General features: G+C 35.6%; 1 protein-coding gene across 1 annotated transcript in view; it reads left to right on the top strand.

The window, feature by feature from the left end:
* CCSER1 (coiled-coil serine rich protein 1) overlaps nt 1-16157 on the top strand; it is a gene marked incomplete at its 3' end in the record, with an annotated part of 640571 nt that overhangs the window by 359194 nt on the left and 265220 nt on the right. Inside the window, exon 8 of the mRNA XM_081999116.1 lies at nt 14324-14401. Coding sequence (XP_081855242.1) covers nt 14324-14401 — 78 coding nt within the window. The remainder of the gene's footprint in view (nt 1-14323; nt 14402-16157) is intronic.

Below are 16157 nucleotides of genomic sequence, written 5' to 3'. Positions count from 1 at the left end.
TGATGCTAGAAAAGTCAGTGTATACAGAATAAACTGAGCATGTCTTCCTAAAAATGTTGAACACAACATCACTTTTCAAGAAGCTTGCCACTCTTTTGACATTGAGTGGTGCTTGTGAATAACAAGTCAGTTTTCTCTGCAGTGTTTCTTGAACATATAGCTAGGATAATCTGAAAGTTTAAGATGACCTACTTGAGAAATTCTGTGGAACTCAAGAAAAACTCAGTTATTTTTCCATAAAAGACAAGATAACTCTACCATTTCTGATAATATCTATACTTTAAAATTACATTTGTTCAAGTAATTTCTGTTTTATTTTCTGCTTTTTTTTATTTCATGTTTTATACAATTTGGAAATAGACATGTGACAGACAGCCTACTGTAAATGTATCATTGAATTCAGAGGAATGAGGCTTTTTGTTGCCATGAATAGAATAACATGGCGTAAATGCTCAAGATGTGAAAACTGATGAACATTCTGTGATGGTCAAGTATGCAACAGTCTAAAATAATTTGTCCAGATACACCTGAATTTGAGAGTTCAGCGATGTTATGAGTTGTTGGTCTGTTGAGTCGGTTTGAGTTTCAAGGAAATGAGTAGAAAACTGGGAAACAAATGGACTAATATCCTGATAGGGGAAAAAAACTTTAGTCAGATTTAAGTTCTGCAAAACCTATTTAATGAACAGAACAAAGTCAGATTTTTACCTTATTTGATTTTGTTAAATCATCAGTAAACAAAAATGGGATGAGCTTTTTGCACAGCTTACACTTAATGATTGTAGGTGCTATTTGTGTTATGGGGATTCCTAAATCCACAGGTATCTTGTTACAGTGCATACTGCAGGAAGTTTCTGGACAAAACAGAAATCTGAACCAAGTAGCAGTAGCATGGTGTAGAGGCACAGGTTGTTACCCTACCCCCAGGTCTCACAAGTAAATTCTAAATTGCTTTTCCCACTAGCTTTTGGATGCACCTTTAGAGGGTCTTGTAGAGTCTCTTTTCAGTTATGTGTTAATAAAACACCTGTTTCTTTAGCATGTTTTATAACTTTAGTTCAATTTGAAATTTTGAAAACTGATTGAGAGCTGCCATATGGCTCCCATTTGAGTGCAGAGAGTTGTAGGTTAAAATAAGTTGTTTGGATTTTTTTAGATGAAATAGATGTTTGCTATTGTATTCTAAAAATGCTAACCAGTACTTAGTCCCTGGATAATGTTGTGTGGTTGCTAAATATTTATAACTCAAGATCAAACCATCCATTGAGCTTTTTGATGATTATATTCTTCTTATTATAACTCTTAGTTTCGGCAGAGCCTATGTTTTTTAACATGACCTCATTGTGCATTGGTAAAATCACCCATGGACTGTAATACTGACTTAGTACCTTTCACTGTATGTTGCCTATTAATTTTAGTTACTGAAATATAGCTTTTTCCCCTCCCATTCACACCCCACCACCTAATAATATAAATTATATCCTTATCTGCCACATTAGTCTTTGTTTATGGTAATATTTTAAATGTTTATTATGTTATTTTCTATGTTTTCAAGTATTCCTGATGTAACCTCTGGATTCTGGATCTTCAAAGTATAGTCAGGTTTGGATTTGCATACAAAAATATTTAGACAAAGCTTATTTTTCAAAGTCAGTAACAGTAAACAGACTATTTTTATAATGCCCAGTCTGAGAATACATACTGTTGTTAGATCACGTGGCAAACATTACTGAAATGTAATTACAGCGATTACTCTTTTCTTTAAGCTTCCATTAGTTGACTAGAAAGTTCTCCCCAGGATGTGCTATTTGGTAGCTTTTGCTCATTTTTATTTTTTTCTTCACTCCTAGTACTATAAGCTTAACTGAAGGCAAGCGGGGGAAAAATCTACACAAAGTGTCTTTTTCTTATTAAGAAACAAGGAATAACTTGATGGAAAGTAGAGGCAACCGGTTTTCTTGTCCATTGAAGTAGTATGACCTGGGTGCTTGGGAGACTGATATTGTAGTATTTCATAACAGAGTGGATTTGGTTTAGGCTTTAGAATATGAAATAAGAAAAACTGTTCTGGGTCAGTGCAAGGGTTTATCCAGCCCTTCAGCTGCCTGTCTCCAGTGGTGGCCACAAGCAGCCGCTTACAGAAAAGCTGGTACGTGAAAGCATGTGGTATTTTCCTGAATGCTCCCACAGGCCATCCCTGTGCAGTTCAAGGGAGCTCCTGAACTGCTTGTTACCTGTTTATTTGTTAACCCCCGAAGGATCTCCGCTGCTCACTTGGCCAATCCAGTTTTACAGTGTTTGTAGTTTTATACCTGATCTTCTACTTCAGCCATTCATTGCATCTTTTAACATGCCTAGATTGAAAGGGCTTTTGCTTCAAAGCTGTCTTTTTTGGTTTACACTTATAAATCAGAGGGAGTCCCTGGTCTTTGACCAACAAGCAGAAATCAGCTCTCTTCTACTGTGTCTTTACAAGATACTATACATGTAGCATGTGTTGAGAAATGAGGAATCGTCCTAGGCAACGCTGGCTTATCTAAAAGCAGTGTTTACAAACAAATTCTTTTTTGATAGTAAGCGCACATTATGAGCTGAGACAGCACTGGGGCAGCATTAAAGAACACTTGTAAAAATTTTAGCAAAACAATTTTATCAACAGTAGTGTACCAACAGGCTGATTATGAGCCAATAAAGAGGATTTATTTGGTAGATTGGATTTATGTTATGGTATGTAAACTGACTATTAATGTTTTGCAAGTGTCATAGGTCCACCTTCATCTCTTTTTCACGTCTTGTTTTCTGAGGCAAAATTAGAATTTATTCCTCTTTTGTCTGAAAAACTGCGTAAGATAGTATCAGGGTGTCTCTTCAGACTTGTATAATGTAATTCTTAGTTTTTTATAAATACATCATAGTTTGAGTTGTTGTTTCCTCCTCCTCAAACAGTGTTATGTGACAGCTGCTTGTGGTCATGATTATAAGTGGTCTTTCTGATTCCATTATAGCTGTAATCTGGGGACCATAACAACGTGTTTTGCTTATGATATATATCAGTGGGAAATACAGGTCTAGTCACCATTTCCTTAAATAATTTTAAAAGGGAGAACAGAGGACAGCTCTTTTTTCAACACTCTTTCCTGAAGATCCTGTAATACTTCTAGAAATAGTAAGAAAAAACATATTTCAGATTCTTTGTGCTATAGCTTCTTTGTGCATATGCATCATACCAAAAAATAGAACGTAATGGTAAATAGAATGTAATGGTTACTTTCCTTTTACAATATAAAAATTGTTAGTATCTTTTGCACATGCTTGGAAAAGTACAACTTTTGTATGGTGATGAAAATATTGTGCTACATATTTCATTACTTTCATTAATTAGAATCAAAACATTAGTGCTATAAATGTTCATCTACGTTCCAGCATCCCAATCAGTTGCTGTAAAATTCGTAACAGTCACACAGCTTTCATGAAGTCAAACTCCCATCATTGGGAAAGTTTCTGAATTAATTAAAGAAAAGTTTGAAACAAGAGGAAGGAGATATGCTTCTCTCTCATCTTGTGCTGGAGCATTACTGTGTCATAGTCTGTCAAGTATAATAAAAACCATGAAGGCTGGTTTGGCTTGCTTTGGTATTGTAAAAGTGAAAGCAAATTTTGTTGTCTGGTCAAAACTATTCTGCTTTGACAAAGCAGTACAAAGCTGCTGAACATAGCTCATGAGCCTTGGTTAGATGTGCAGAAGTATTTGGAATATCATGATAATGCATATTAAAGTGTGTTGGTTTTGTTTTATTGAATTAAATATTGTGTACTTCATATTCAATTTTCAGTACCTCAGTTGAGGTGAGTGGGTAAGAGTGGAGGGCATGAGTGATGAACCTAAATTCCCAGTAAAAAGATATCTACTTCAATAACTTTCCAGTGTCAGTTACTGGCAAAACCCATGCTGTGACTTCCCCTGAAAGCCAGTTCACAAGGGGTAAAAGATCCTTGCTTAAGCAAATAATTGCCTAGGAAAAAGTCTTTGCATCTGAGAGCCTGGTGTAGTGACTGAAGCTTTTCCACGAGCAATACTGCTAAATCCTATTCTGTGGATGTCTCCTCAGGCTTTTATTGAAGTTCTCTGGTTCCCTGTAATTCTCCATGCCCCACTTTCCCATGCAATCCCTAAACATTCATCTGGGATCCTAAGTGTTGCCTGGGCTAAAGGAGCTGTGCAGTGTGGCTGGGCTGGGCTGAAGGCTGCCCATCTGGCTCACTTTGAGATTGAAGCTCATGCTGAAGCCCCTTGCCAGCTTAGGCCCTTTGCATCTGTCCAGACAGTGATTTTCATGAAACTTACAGAAACTTTAATTTTCTAACTCTGTTGTTTGGACTAGTTAGTATTGACCACTATAATAAAAACTTATTACTGAGGAATAGGTGGACAGGCAGTGTGATCACTTCCAGCGTGTGCATATGAATATGCACACTTAATGGGCTACATATGAGTGCAGGAGAAAAGCAAGTCACATAGTTGTCCTGTTGTGGCAGTGCTAAACCCAAAGTGATGGTTCTATCCAAAATACTTGCCAAAATGTACAAATAATTTATTGAATAATTGGCATAACTGGGAGAACAATGTCACAGGGGGAACAACTCAAAGAATGGAAGCTGTGGGTTGTTTTCAGTATTGCTAAGTATATTCACAGTGATACAGGGATCATACGCTGTTGATATCAGTGAATAAAACGGCAGCCTTATATATCACAAAGAATGGTACATGTTTTTGTTGATATCCATGGTAGCAGCAATTATTTGATTTATATGATTACTTTTTTCTATTCATTTGACCAACAAATGATCAAAATCTGCCCTATTCAGCTGTTGCTGGGACAACTTGAAAATGACTCTTTTGTTGTGTTTGTGCTACTTCTCATTCCACAATCGTGAATCTCGTTCCTCAAGACAGCAGTCTGTAAAATGGTTGTACACACTTAGCTGTGTGAGGTTTAACTAATGCCAGAAGCCTTCAATAAACATCAGTCACAATTTGGGATGTACTGAGTTAATGATTCCTGCACTCGCCTAATGCACGTGCTGTTAAATCTGTGCGCAAAGTGGCTGGCACTGACGTTAATCGCATCCCACAAATGTCCCTGTATGCACAGAGGGAAAGGAAACCGCAAGCCAGCAGAAACATGTGACAGGCAATATACTTAAATATCTCCACTTAGAGGCCCAAAGGACAAAGCACATAGTGTTAGAATTAAACATGGTAGGGAAGAAAAACATAATGAAAAGTTAACAAGTGCCTTTGATACTTTCAAAGTTATAAAGTAACATCCCGAAGTAAAATTTACATTAAATGTGTTGCAGAACCATCTGTTATTGCTACAGGATTTTCATAATGCTGTTACTTTGTTTTGTATTTCTTTAGCCACAGAGTTTTTCCTTCAATGAATAGTGACAGTCACCAAAAAACCATGGAAGAAGTTATGGAAAAAACACCAAACCCTTCCAAAACAGATGTTTTGGAAAGCACTGTGAAGTTCTGTTCATATACCCATGCAGAGGCTGACAGCATTTACAATCATGTACACCATGAAGGTGATAAATGTGGTTCCTCTAAAAAGGGATAAAGGAAGAAACACCCCCAAGGTTATAAACTGTGTGCTTTCTTTGTTTACCAAACTTGATAGGTTCGTGTTCATTTTCATGTTAGTTCTGTGCGTGTGTGTCAGCACAACTCTGCCAGCTGAATCATGAGCATACCAACCAGAGATGATGTTGTGGCAGTATATTTTAATGAAAGTGGTAGTGCCAGAATAAGCTATTTAATCCATTTTGTCCTAATCTAGGTTCTTGGAAGAGTTAATTCTCGCTATACTATGAGAAAGATAGTGTGCTACTCCCATGAGACAAATACTTGAAATAAATACGTTTATGTCCTTGTTTAAGGCTTAGGATAATAATTTTCTAACTTGCAGTTGTTTCTAAAAAACCTGAATGCTGGTTTGCTTGGCTTGTAAGCAATTTAATTAGAGACTTTACATGTCTCATCTCCATTTTCAGCTATTAAATTTAGGAAAAGCACAACTTAAATGAGGTAAAACCTGGTTATTCTTGATTACCAAGTATTTTACAGCTGATGGGTTAAAAATTTCTGTATTAAAGAACAGTAACCAGTTTCAGATCTTCAGTGGGACTATTTAATACTCTTCAGTTAAGTAAATGAGATCTGTAATTGAAGAGAATTTCACTGCTGTATCTGTGATGTCCATTTAGAAAAAAACGCTGAAATATTGTGAATCAAAGGTGTGCAAGTTGTGTCTTTGAACCTGAATGTGTAGTCCTGCTTTGCAGTAATCTCACATAATTGTACTGAATACTGTTCACTGTTGTGGACTCCAGAAGATAACTGAACCCAGAAATTGGTATCTAAATTGAATGTGTTGAATTTTAATGGTGTGAGGAAGACTGCTTTTATGCATAGGAGATAAGACTTGGACTATGGGTTCACACATGACCTTGAAAAATAAATCACCTACTCATTATTTTTCTTCAAATATTTCTAGGAAGATCAAGTCGATAGCGCTAATGGTTTTTTTGTGTTTTGCTGCTGTAAGGCTTAGTGTCCCTGCATCACAACTTCTGAATTATCAAACTGGGATAATACTGTCTCTGAGGTGTGTCTGTTGCATGTCTTATATTTTGGGACAGGATTGTATTTGTCTAGGTGGTCCTAGTACCGGGATAGCAGTGATAATCTAAAGACGTATGTGTTCTTTATTGGACAAGCTGCTATAAGAATAGGATATCTTCTTGGGCATCTGGATGCAACCATAACACAAATTAAGACTAACAATAATGCTTATTAAAAGCTCAAATCTCTACTAGTAGAGATAATTTCTGCATGAATGACTATGCTTGATGTGTTAGCCTTTTAAAGGTTTTTATGACTGCAATACTTCTTGTTTTTTCTTCCCTTTCAGTAACTTTCTCAGGTTTGGGGGGTTATTGTTGGCGGGGGGGCAGTTAAGACTGACATCACTTGTTATGGCCATATTAATAGAGTGTGACCATATAAGTTGTTTTTATTGTACTGCATTAGTCAAAGCATGCATGACCACATCTGGGCCACATATGAATGTGTGACTTGTAATTTTTTTATTTTAGAGATGTGATGACTAGGAAAAGTTCCTCTATACTTTCAGTGATGTATGTACATAAATTTGTGTCTTAAGGTAGCATTGATTTATTATGGGAAACATAATCAGTAAGGAAAAGACTAGTTGTTATACAGCTTTACTGAATCAGTGAATGATAGTAGTAAACAATAACCAGATATTGCTTTAAAATATTAATTCTAAATTGTAATACCACCTGGAAATGGAGTCTTTTCCTTTCTGTTGACGCAACAGATAAAACAGGAAATAATTAATCATGATACATTTATTTTTAAAAGAAGTTCCCCTGATCGAAGAAATGCAATGTTATTTTTTTAATACAGCATAAACAGGTATCTGCCACTGGTTAATGTTGTATCTTAAAGCATCTTCCAAAGACGCTTTTGAAAAATAAAGTTGAAAGCTCAGGTATGTTTTCAAAATGCTTATCCTGAAACTCTGTGGTAGTGTCATGTCCCTGTAAACATTTAGTTTTAATTCTGCAGTACATACACAAGTTGTAATGGGTAATGTTTAGGATGCAGCATAGTCCAGTCAAATAAATGGGAGTCAGAAGATACAGTTTTTGAGGCTCTTTCCTGTCGCTGGCATTCGTCAGCTCAGTTGACAAGGAGATTCACTTTTTTTGTGTGTTTTCTTTTTCTGATTAGATAGCCTATGCTCTCAAAGCTTGGAGTTGTCTTTTTATTGGTGAGGTCGTACAGCATTCAGCAAAACAGAAGAGTTTTTCTCTTGTAGAGTTTAGGGATGGAAAGTTTAAAAAAATACTTGAGATTATAAGGATTTAAAAACTTTTTAAAAAATGATAGTAATAACCCTCTCTGGCTAGGATGTAGAAAACCTTTGCATTACTGTGAGTAAGGCTTGCTGGCATGACTACAGTGGGGCTGGTAATTCTACTAAGATTTGAAATCTTCCTAAATACTGTTCATCTTCAAAGAGCTATTATGAAGTGACTACACTTTTAGAAGTTGGATCTTTTCATCAAATGTATTCAGAGTTGGCAGTAAAGTATTAATAATAAATATATATATTTATATATATACTTATATATATAAAAAATAATAAAGATTATTAAAGTATTGCAGACTGCTTGGAGACAGGCTTGTCTTAGTCTTTCTTGATTCACACCTGGATACTGTGTTCTGATGGAAGTCAAAGCAGAAGGGACGTCTTCTTTCATTCCAGATACCATACTTACCATATGCATAGGACTTTGCCTTTGTGTTTTACAAAAAAATTATAATTTAATAACTGAAAACTGTTTTGGTTCATGTAAGAGTCTTATGTGAAAACTATGAAATGTTCACTGAAATTCTGTGTTGTTTTGGTCTTTGTCATTTACAGTGTTTTGACAGAAGTATAACCCTCAATGAAACCTCTATTTGTGCATATTTAGGTGCATTCCCACCAAGTTCTCCCTTGTTTTTCTCATGAACGATGGGCTAGTCCCCTTGGGGATGATCGCACCCATTTGCCACCCATTTGCCCATTTACTCCAGAGTAATGCCTCTAAATTTGTTTTGGCTTTTTAGCATCCTTTATCTGTTGAGTGTTGAGCCATACTGTAGCTGCTTTCTTATCCTGTTCTCAAGAGGGACAGCTGGGCTTTTTGCTGGGCTTCACAAAGTGTTTTCAAGTGTGGTGTGATTCAGCTGTACTGCAGCTGATCACTAGAGCTATGCTGTATATGTTATGTTTTCTTCCCAAGCTGAGACTCAAACCAATAGGGACTCAGTTTCTATGGAAATAGCTGTCATATGGTCAATTCTGTAGCTTATTGTTGTCTGTAAATTAGGTAGAATAGATGCTGGAGAGCAGTTTTTTGTGCTATTTGTTATCCCTTTGCTCTCACTGCCTAACTGCTGCTGTTGATTAAGTTTAATCCCAAAACACAGCAGAATTAAAAGACTTTGCTTTTTTATAATTCTTCTGAAGAAAAGCTTGTCTACCCCAGATCTGTGGCAAACATAAGTTATTATTCATAGTGGGGTAAATGCCTGAAGCAAGGGAAACAATCGCATACAAGTTTGTACATCTGACTGCAGTGCTGATGCTGACAATTGTAGGCTGTTTTGGATGTATGCCAAGAGAAAACCCAAATAAAACAGTTTTGTCTTCATAAACTTGTACAATAATCTGTACATACTGTATGATAGAGAGGTTGAGTCTTTTGAGTATGAGGAGATTTGAAGGCAAAAATTTAAGTTGTAAGATTTTTTTAATCTAAGTAAGACTGAAGGTGAAACAGCTGTTAGGACAAAAAATATCTTTAATATGTTATGAACTAGACAAAATAGATTCCTTAGTGACAAAAGCCACAGCCATACTGGCTAACAGGATTCTGATTCCTCCAAAACAGCTGGAATGGTAGATTTTGCTGTTTGATTTAGTATGACCGTTCAAGGTAATTTTCAAGCATTTTCGGTTTGGCATTTGCAGTTAAGGAAAGCACCACAAGTGGTCACCGTGCTGTCACTGATAAGAAACTGGATAAGAGAACGGTCACAAAAAATAACTTTGAGCTGTTCACAGTCAAAGCTATGAAAATTGTTATAACGCTTTTCTTTTCAGAGAAGGAATGCTGTAAAAAGCCAGTCATATGCTTCAAGATGTATTAAGCTATACTTACTTCCTAAATATAAGTAGTCTGGTAGTAGTAACTGACTCTACTTTTTGTCTAGTAGCTGTCTTTCTGTGGTGAAGACTAAGACCATTTTTCACTTACTGTTTTATGTTATATTTAACTTATCTATTTTGTCTGTAATGGTTTTACATGCATGTGGTCAGCTGATGCCTGTTTTCTTCCTATTTCAGCACCTCTTGGTGACTTATTACAAACATAGTAATAAAAAAAAAAAGTATATAAACAATTACACTCTTGTAGTAGAGGTAGTTTGAGATAAAGTACATGTGAAGTTATTCCTCTGTGAAGGAATAGCTTTATTGATCATGGTCTATTGCTTTTCACTAACGCTGTTGAAATGCTTCAGATAGTAAACTCAGTAATTTAAGCAACTGCAAATGATGGAGAAAATGTCCTTCTGCATACTATTTCTCTCCCCCCAACACATACACTGTCTTGCACACCCACATATGTGAGAGGGAGGGGTTGTGATGAAAGTTGCTGTCAATGTTTCTATGAGTTATCAAACTTAAAAGTTGCCAACAGCTCTTCTTTCCTTTTCACTAATTAGGATGAACCCAGGGAGTGAGAATTTTTCATTCTCTTGTCCCTGTCACCTTGCAAGTGTACTCTTAATGCTATTTATTTTAATAAAAGGGAATAACAACACAGAGAATGGTAAGAAAAATGTTCACTTTTGCTCTATCTTTAAAAAGTCACCTAGAAGTAATTTGTTTGATGCTAAAAATATTTTAAATTTCTTGGTCTTTAGAGAGGCAAGAGCACCTGTTTTGTTTACCCTGAAAAGAAGAAGGATAAGGAAGGACCTATTTGCAGTCTTTCTACTACCTCATATCTTAGAGAGAAGGTGGAGCCAACTCCTTTCAGATACACGCAGTGAAAGAGCACAAAGCAGAAGGATGGGACAACTTAACCTTCTGTGATTCTATGAAATGTCTCAAAAGGAAAATGGGGGCATTAAGGAAGCACCCTATACTGCCTTTTGTTTTTCTCAAAATCCTTACATTTCGTCATAAACTTACGAAAAAGCTTCTGGAAGCTTTTTTGGTAGTTGCGGAGAAGGTGATAGGGTGTAGCATATGCAGTTAGTAATATGAAGACTGGGTCACGTATGGAAAAAGTCACTAATTATTCAATTTCAGGAGGAAGCTTCTGAAAGAAGGTAGCTTTGGTGTTTTAAAATGGCAGGAAGGTCTCAAGGAAGTTTCAGTACTTGAAAAATTGCGTTAAAGTGTTACTTTATAATAGTAACTGTCTCTAGGAGTATTGTGATGGCAATTGAAGGCTGCTATGGAAATACACATCCAGGTAACTTATTAATTTGTTATGAATTAATGTTAAAGTGCTACTTGGTTTGTAAAGATCTTTTATTTGGCTGATTTACTACAGTTGAGAAAAAGGGACAGGTTTTTAGTTCCAAAAGTCCTTTTCCAGTACCTGGGCACCTGGAAGTTTTTCAGTCTTTCCATTTGTGTTAGTTAACCTAATAAAAAGTAAATAGAAAGGTTTGTCTTCCTTTTCAGACTGCCTCTTCCTTAGTCCCATAGGCTGTTGCATTTGTAGCAGCGCTGCTGGGTGGTTGTCTGTTCCAATGCCAAAGACCGAAGTAACTATGCGGACTCAGACATATCAAACAGCATACTAGGTAACACATTTGCAAAAGTAAAATTAATTGATACCTGGACATAATTCTTTTAAAGTGACTATTCTTAGTAAGATTTTGAAAAGAAAGTATTTGGGCAAAGGTACAAATCTCCTGCAAACAATCTTTGTTCACTGTAAACATGTCCTCCCTGCAGAGAGTTTTTGGTTGGAGCTGGGAGCTGGGATCTGTGTCTGAAATGTTGTGCTGTACATGGATAGGAACAGTAAATTTAAGGCCAAAAGCAGGCATTGTTGTAAATATCTGGCAAATGTTGCCAAATATTTACAGTAGTTTATTATGTAGTAAAATAAAGTGTCAGTTTATACTTTTTTTGGTGTAGAGTAGGATTAATATGTATTTTTGTGTGAAGATCTGCTACACTTCCACAGAAATAGTAACACTGAAGTTTTTCATGTAGCTTTCTTTGTATAGTATGCTGTACTTTATAGATGTAAAATTCACATTCAAGTGTAGCAATTTTTTTGCAGCATTTTGCCACATTAGTTTGTTATAAAGTCTGTCTATTGATATAGTCAATGCAGCATGAAATTATCTTTAAAGTATCATCTTATCATTTTAAGAAGTGTTTTTATATTGGAAAGAACATTTTAGAGTGGTTTTTGATATCTAATAACTTCAACATTGCTAAAATTATTTCATAAACAAAGGTATGTCTCGTGCAACAGCTACTTTACTCCAGCAACAAGAATTCTAGAAACAAAGTAGTACAAGTTAGGGAAACATAACTGAGATGAAGTTGAATGACTATTAAGTGTGAGTAGCCTCTTCCCAGTAGGATGCTTTTTGTGACAAACTGTAAGTTATCTACATTACTGCATGGAAAATTTTTATCTCTGTGATTTTAAACTTGTTGCAGACTTCTGCTGCATCACTGGAAGTAAGGTAAAATACACTGTATTCTTATTATATTGAATAATTTTGAAAATAGTTCATATTATGAAGCTTGTTTTGCATCAACACAATTGTAAGTACTCTTTTTGTAGAGTAAAGACAAGATGCTACTTGTCAACATGGACGTCTTTAACTTCATCTTCTGGTAGAGATGATAGTGTGGAGTCAGAACTTGGATATGTTAAAAATGGGTATCACTACATATACACAGTTAAACGAGCAGCTCACAGAAAGAAATGGATTTGATTATTCCAAGCTTCCTAGCTTTCACAATTAATAGGTTGCCTTAATGAAGGCTTTGATTTCTTCTGTTGTTTTTTCTCCCCCACCCAGTTACTTCAAAATATTTATTTGTGAATCCACAGAGAAGGTATGCAAATGTTAAATTTGATCAGATACACATTTTAATACTTGTTTTGGTCCAGTCATAATGTTACTTGAACGTTCAGTCTCTGTGAATGTCTGGGTTTGTAACTAGAAAATTTATGGAGCTTCTGAGCAGTAAAATGTTATTATCTAAATAAGAAAGCAGATATATATCAATGTCTGTTTTCTAAACGTGTAAAAATGCTGTGCGCAGTGGACTAGTAAATTCAAACCTTGAGAAGATGAAGCTTTTTTTGTCAGAAATGAGATTACCTTTGCTATGAATTCCATTTTAACTTGGTAGTTACATCAGCAAGTTTGGGCACAAGTTGTCTCATAGGAGTGATCAGTTTGAATTCCGTGCCCCTCCTTATTTGAAGAGTTGAAATACTGGAGATAGGGTCATTTAGGTATTATTGTCTTCCTGCTGTTTACATGCTTTTGGCCAAAATTCACTTAACATAGTGATCTGCATCTTGCCTTGAAATGAATAACATTCCATTTGTAAAGTATATAGATGAGATACTTATGAAGGAAAACACAACTCAGACAATAGCTGAAAATAATATTTCTATGGCTTTATTTCACTAAAAACTGAGATTCGTTCAATTTGAGATTCAATTAACTTGAAATTCAATGTACACAAATTCTGATTTACTGTAATAGGTATGTGTCAGTAACATTAAAATGTACTTCTGTAGGTCTTGAGGAATTTGAGTCAATGATACGTATTTTGTATGGAATATAGCTGAAAAAGAAAACTGAATTGGTACGATAGGAAAACAGAAATCAGTGCAGTAAAAGACTTTGTGTTCTATGGTCATGGAACCTTCCCCTCCTGTGTGCCTGTTCCTGCCTTATCCCACGTATTTACAGTTGTTCCATTGTATACCTTCTTGTAGAAAATAATATGGTATATGTAAGGGCTTGATGAGGATTAAATTTTCCGCTTAGTGATGAGTTTCAAATGAAATATCAAAATGCTTTTTTTTCTGGTGAAACCTAATTGTGTCAAAACACACAAATTTCTTTGCTCAAGCCTGTCCCAGAGATTCCATGCCACACTTCCAAAAATGACTGAGGTACAGAGGGACAAGGGTGGGAAAAAGCAGAAATCACTACAATACCCAAGAAATGTTTAGGCTTTGCTAATGCATTTACATCAGGCAGGGGGGAAGTCATCTCAGTGTTGTGATCTGTGGTGGAGTTTGCATGTTTTAAAAAAAATAAAAGAAAAAAAACCTGTTTCTTTGCTGTTGAATGGTGCTAGTGTTTGGAAGCACCACTGCTGCTGCTAGGTGCTTTGTACTTGTATGTGCTCTGGAAGAAGATTGCTTTGCATCACACTTCAGTGACATCCTCTTGTGGGCCCAGCTGTACCACATAGTTGGACTTTCTGAATCCACCGTCTGTTTAAGAGGAAGATAAGTTAATAAAAGGAAATAACAGTGAGAATAGTGCCATAATAATTCTGCTTCTGAACAGCTGTCCATGCATGAGTTTTGAACTTGTCTATGTATTTGTAGCTGTAAAGCCCAGTGAGGAAAAACGTGACTCACCTAGGATTTTTTTGTTTTACAGGAAAAGGCTCAGTGCTTTCAGAAGGCTCATGCTTCTCAAGCAGATAAATCCACGCAGACAGAACTCGTAGGCCATGATGTAAGTAGCTGTATCAAGCAGTATTTTTTATCATCTTTGTGGGTGTTCAGACTTCGGTCAGCTTGTTTGCTTCTGCTGTTTTGTGTCCATACATTGACTTAGTGAGATTTGCTGGAACACCATTCATCCTTTGCTCTTCAATGATTTTAAAATATCTTCTGAAACATAAGAAGACAATTACAACTACTTGCCAGCATACCAGTGCCCTATTAGTTTTATGCTTTACAAAGAGCTGAGAATTAGCATAAGTGAATGTGGAAGATATATATTAGTGGATTGTAATTTTTTTTTCAGTATTCATTTACACACTTACTGATGATTTAATGAGGTTATTATGTTTATAATCGCCATATGCTGTCCAAACAGTATTTGAATTTTGGAAGATAATGGAATAAATACAATTTTGCCAAGTGATGTTAAAATTCTGTTTCCTGAAAAGCATCTGTCAGAATTTCTGCTAGAAGGTGAATTGATAGTATGTATCCTCATGCAAGAATACAATCAAGGAAGAGTCTTTAACTGTAGAAATATATTTTTTCTCCCAGTTTTTTTAAGTGAAGGAGTTCTGTCTGTGGGACATTGGTTGAATATGTGTAAGAGATTCACTTATTTATATGAGCCTTGTTGAATAATCTTTGATTAAGAATGCCACAATGTGGAATACTTAGCACAGTTTTATTCTGTGATTTGAACAAAATATAACAATACTTCTTGCGAAAGACTGTTCTGCAAAATAAGGCTGTGGTTCTGCATTGGTGTATATCAACATGCTGTTTCAAATTTATGAAAAGAACCCTGGAATTAAAGCAGGTTTGGAAACCTTCCTTTCAGTATGTTTTATATCAGTGGAGCATTAAAATTTTGTCTTCTAAGTCTTTGGGTAGTCTTCTGAAAATAGAAACATAAAAATTTCACTTTTTAATCTGACAAGTTCTTGAAGCAAACTACACTTTGGTGTTTTTTGAGGCTGTCTTTTAAGCTTTTTGAAGCGAGAAGTACTTTTTTTTTTTTTAAGTAAAATACTTTGGACAAAAATGTATTTACAATAATTATTTCTCTATGTATTACTCAACATCTGTATTTTTGCCTTTTTTTTTCTTTTGAGTATTTTTTTTTTATTTAGGGCAAATAAGTCAGTACTTTACTCAGTGTACCTATCTGCACTCATTTCTTGTTTGTGGGCTGCCAAATATTATCCCTTAAGTTCTACTGTGTTTGTGAAATAATGTTTGTTGGAATTTACTGACATTGTGAGGTGTATATATATTAATGTTGAAAATCCCATAATATTAAAAAATACTTGAAAGCATTTTTGTATGTTGCAATGCTATATCCCTTTCTTCTGGGACTAATTATCCTTAACAGCTACTTTATTACATCTTAGATGTTAAATAAAAGTCTTCCACTAAAAATGAGAATATGCAATTTGTAGGGTTGGTTTGCTTTTTTGGTTTGTTTGACTGGTTTGGTTTTGTTTGCAGTTTTTTTTGAACAGATGTGATTTATGCATTTGGTTGTTCACTCCCAAATCAAATATGTCGTATCTCATGCTGCAGAGATCCATGCTGTTAACGGATTCTTCCCCGCCCCACCCCCCCGCCCTTTTTCCAGTCTGTGTTCCCTTGGAGTTTGGTGGGGGGAGGTGTTCTGTCAGTGAAGTAGATGATTGCCGATTCTTCAATAAAATTAGAACCCCCTCCCCCAAACAGATACAGTATTCTGGCTGAGATCTGAGTATTAAAGATAATAATAACAA

The sequence above is a fragment of the Phaethon aethereus genome (genome assembly GCF_964289735.1).
Source record: "Phaethon aethereus genome assembly, chromosome: 4".
In the NCBI taxonomy this organism is placed as follows: Eukaryota; Metazoa; Chordata; class Aves; order Phaethontiformes; family Phaethontidae; genus Phaethon; species Phaethon aethereus.
This window is presented reverse-complemented; position numbering and strand designations above follow the sequence as displayed.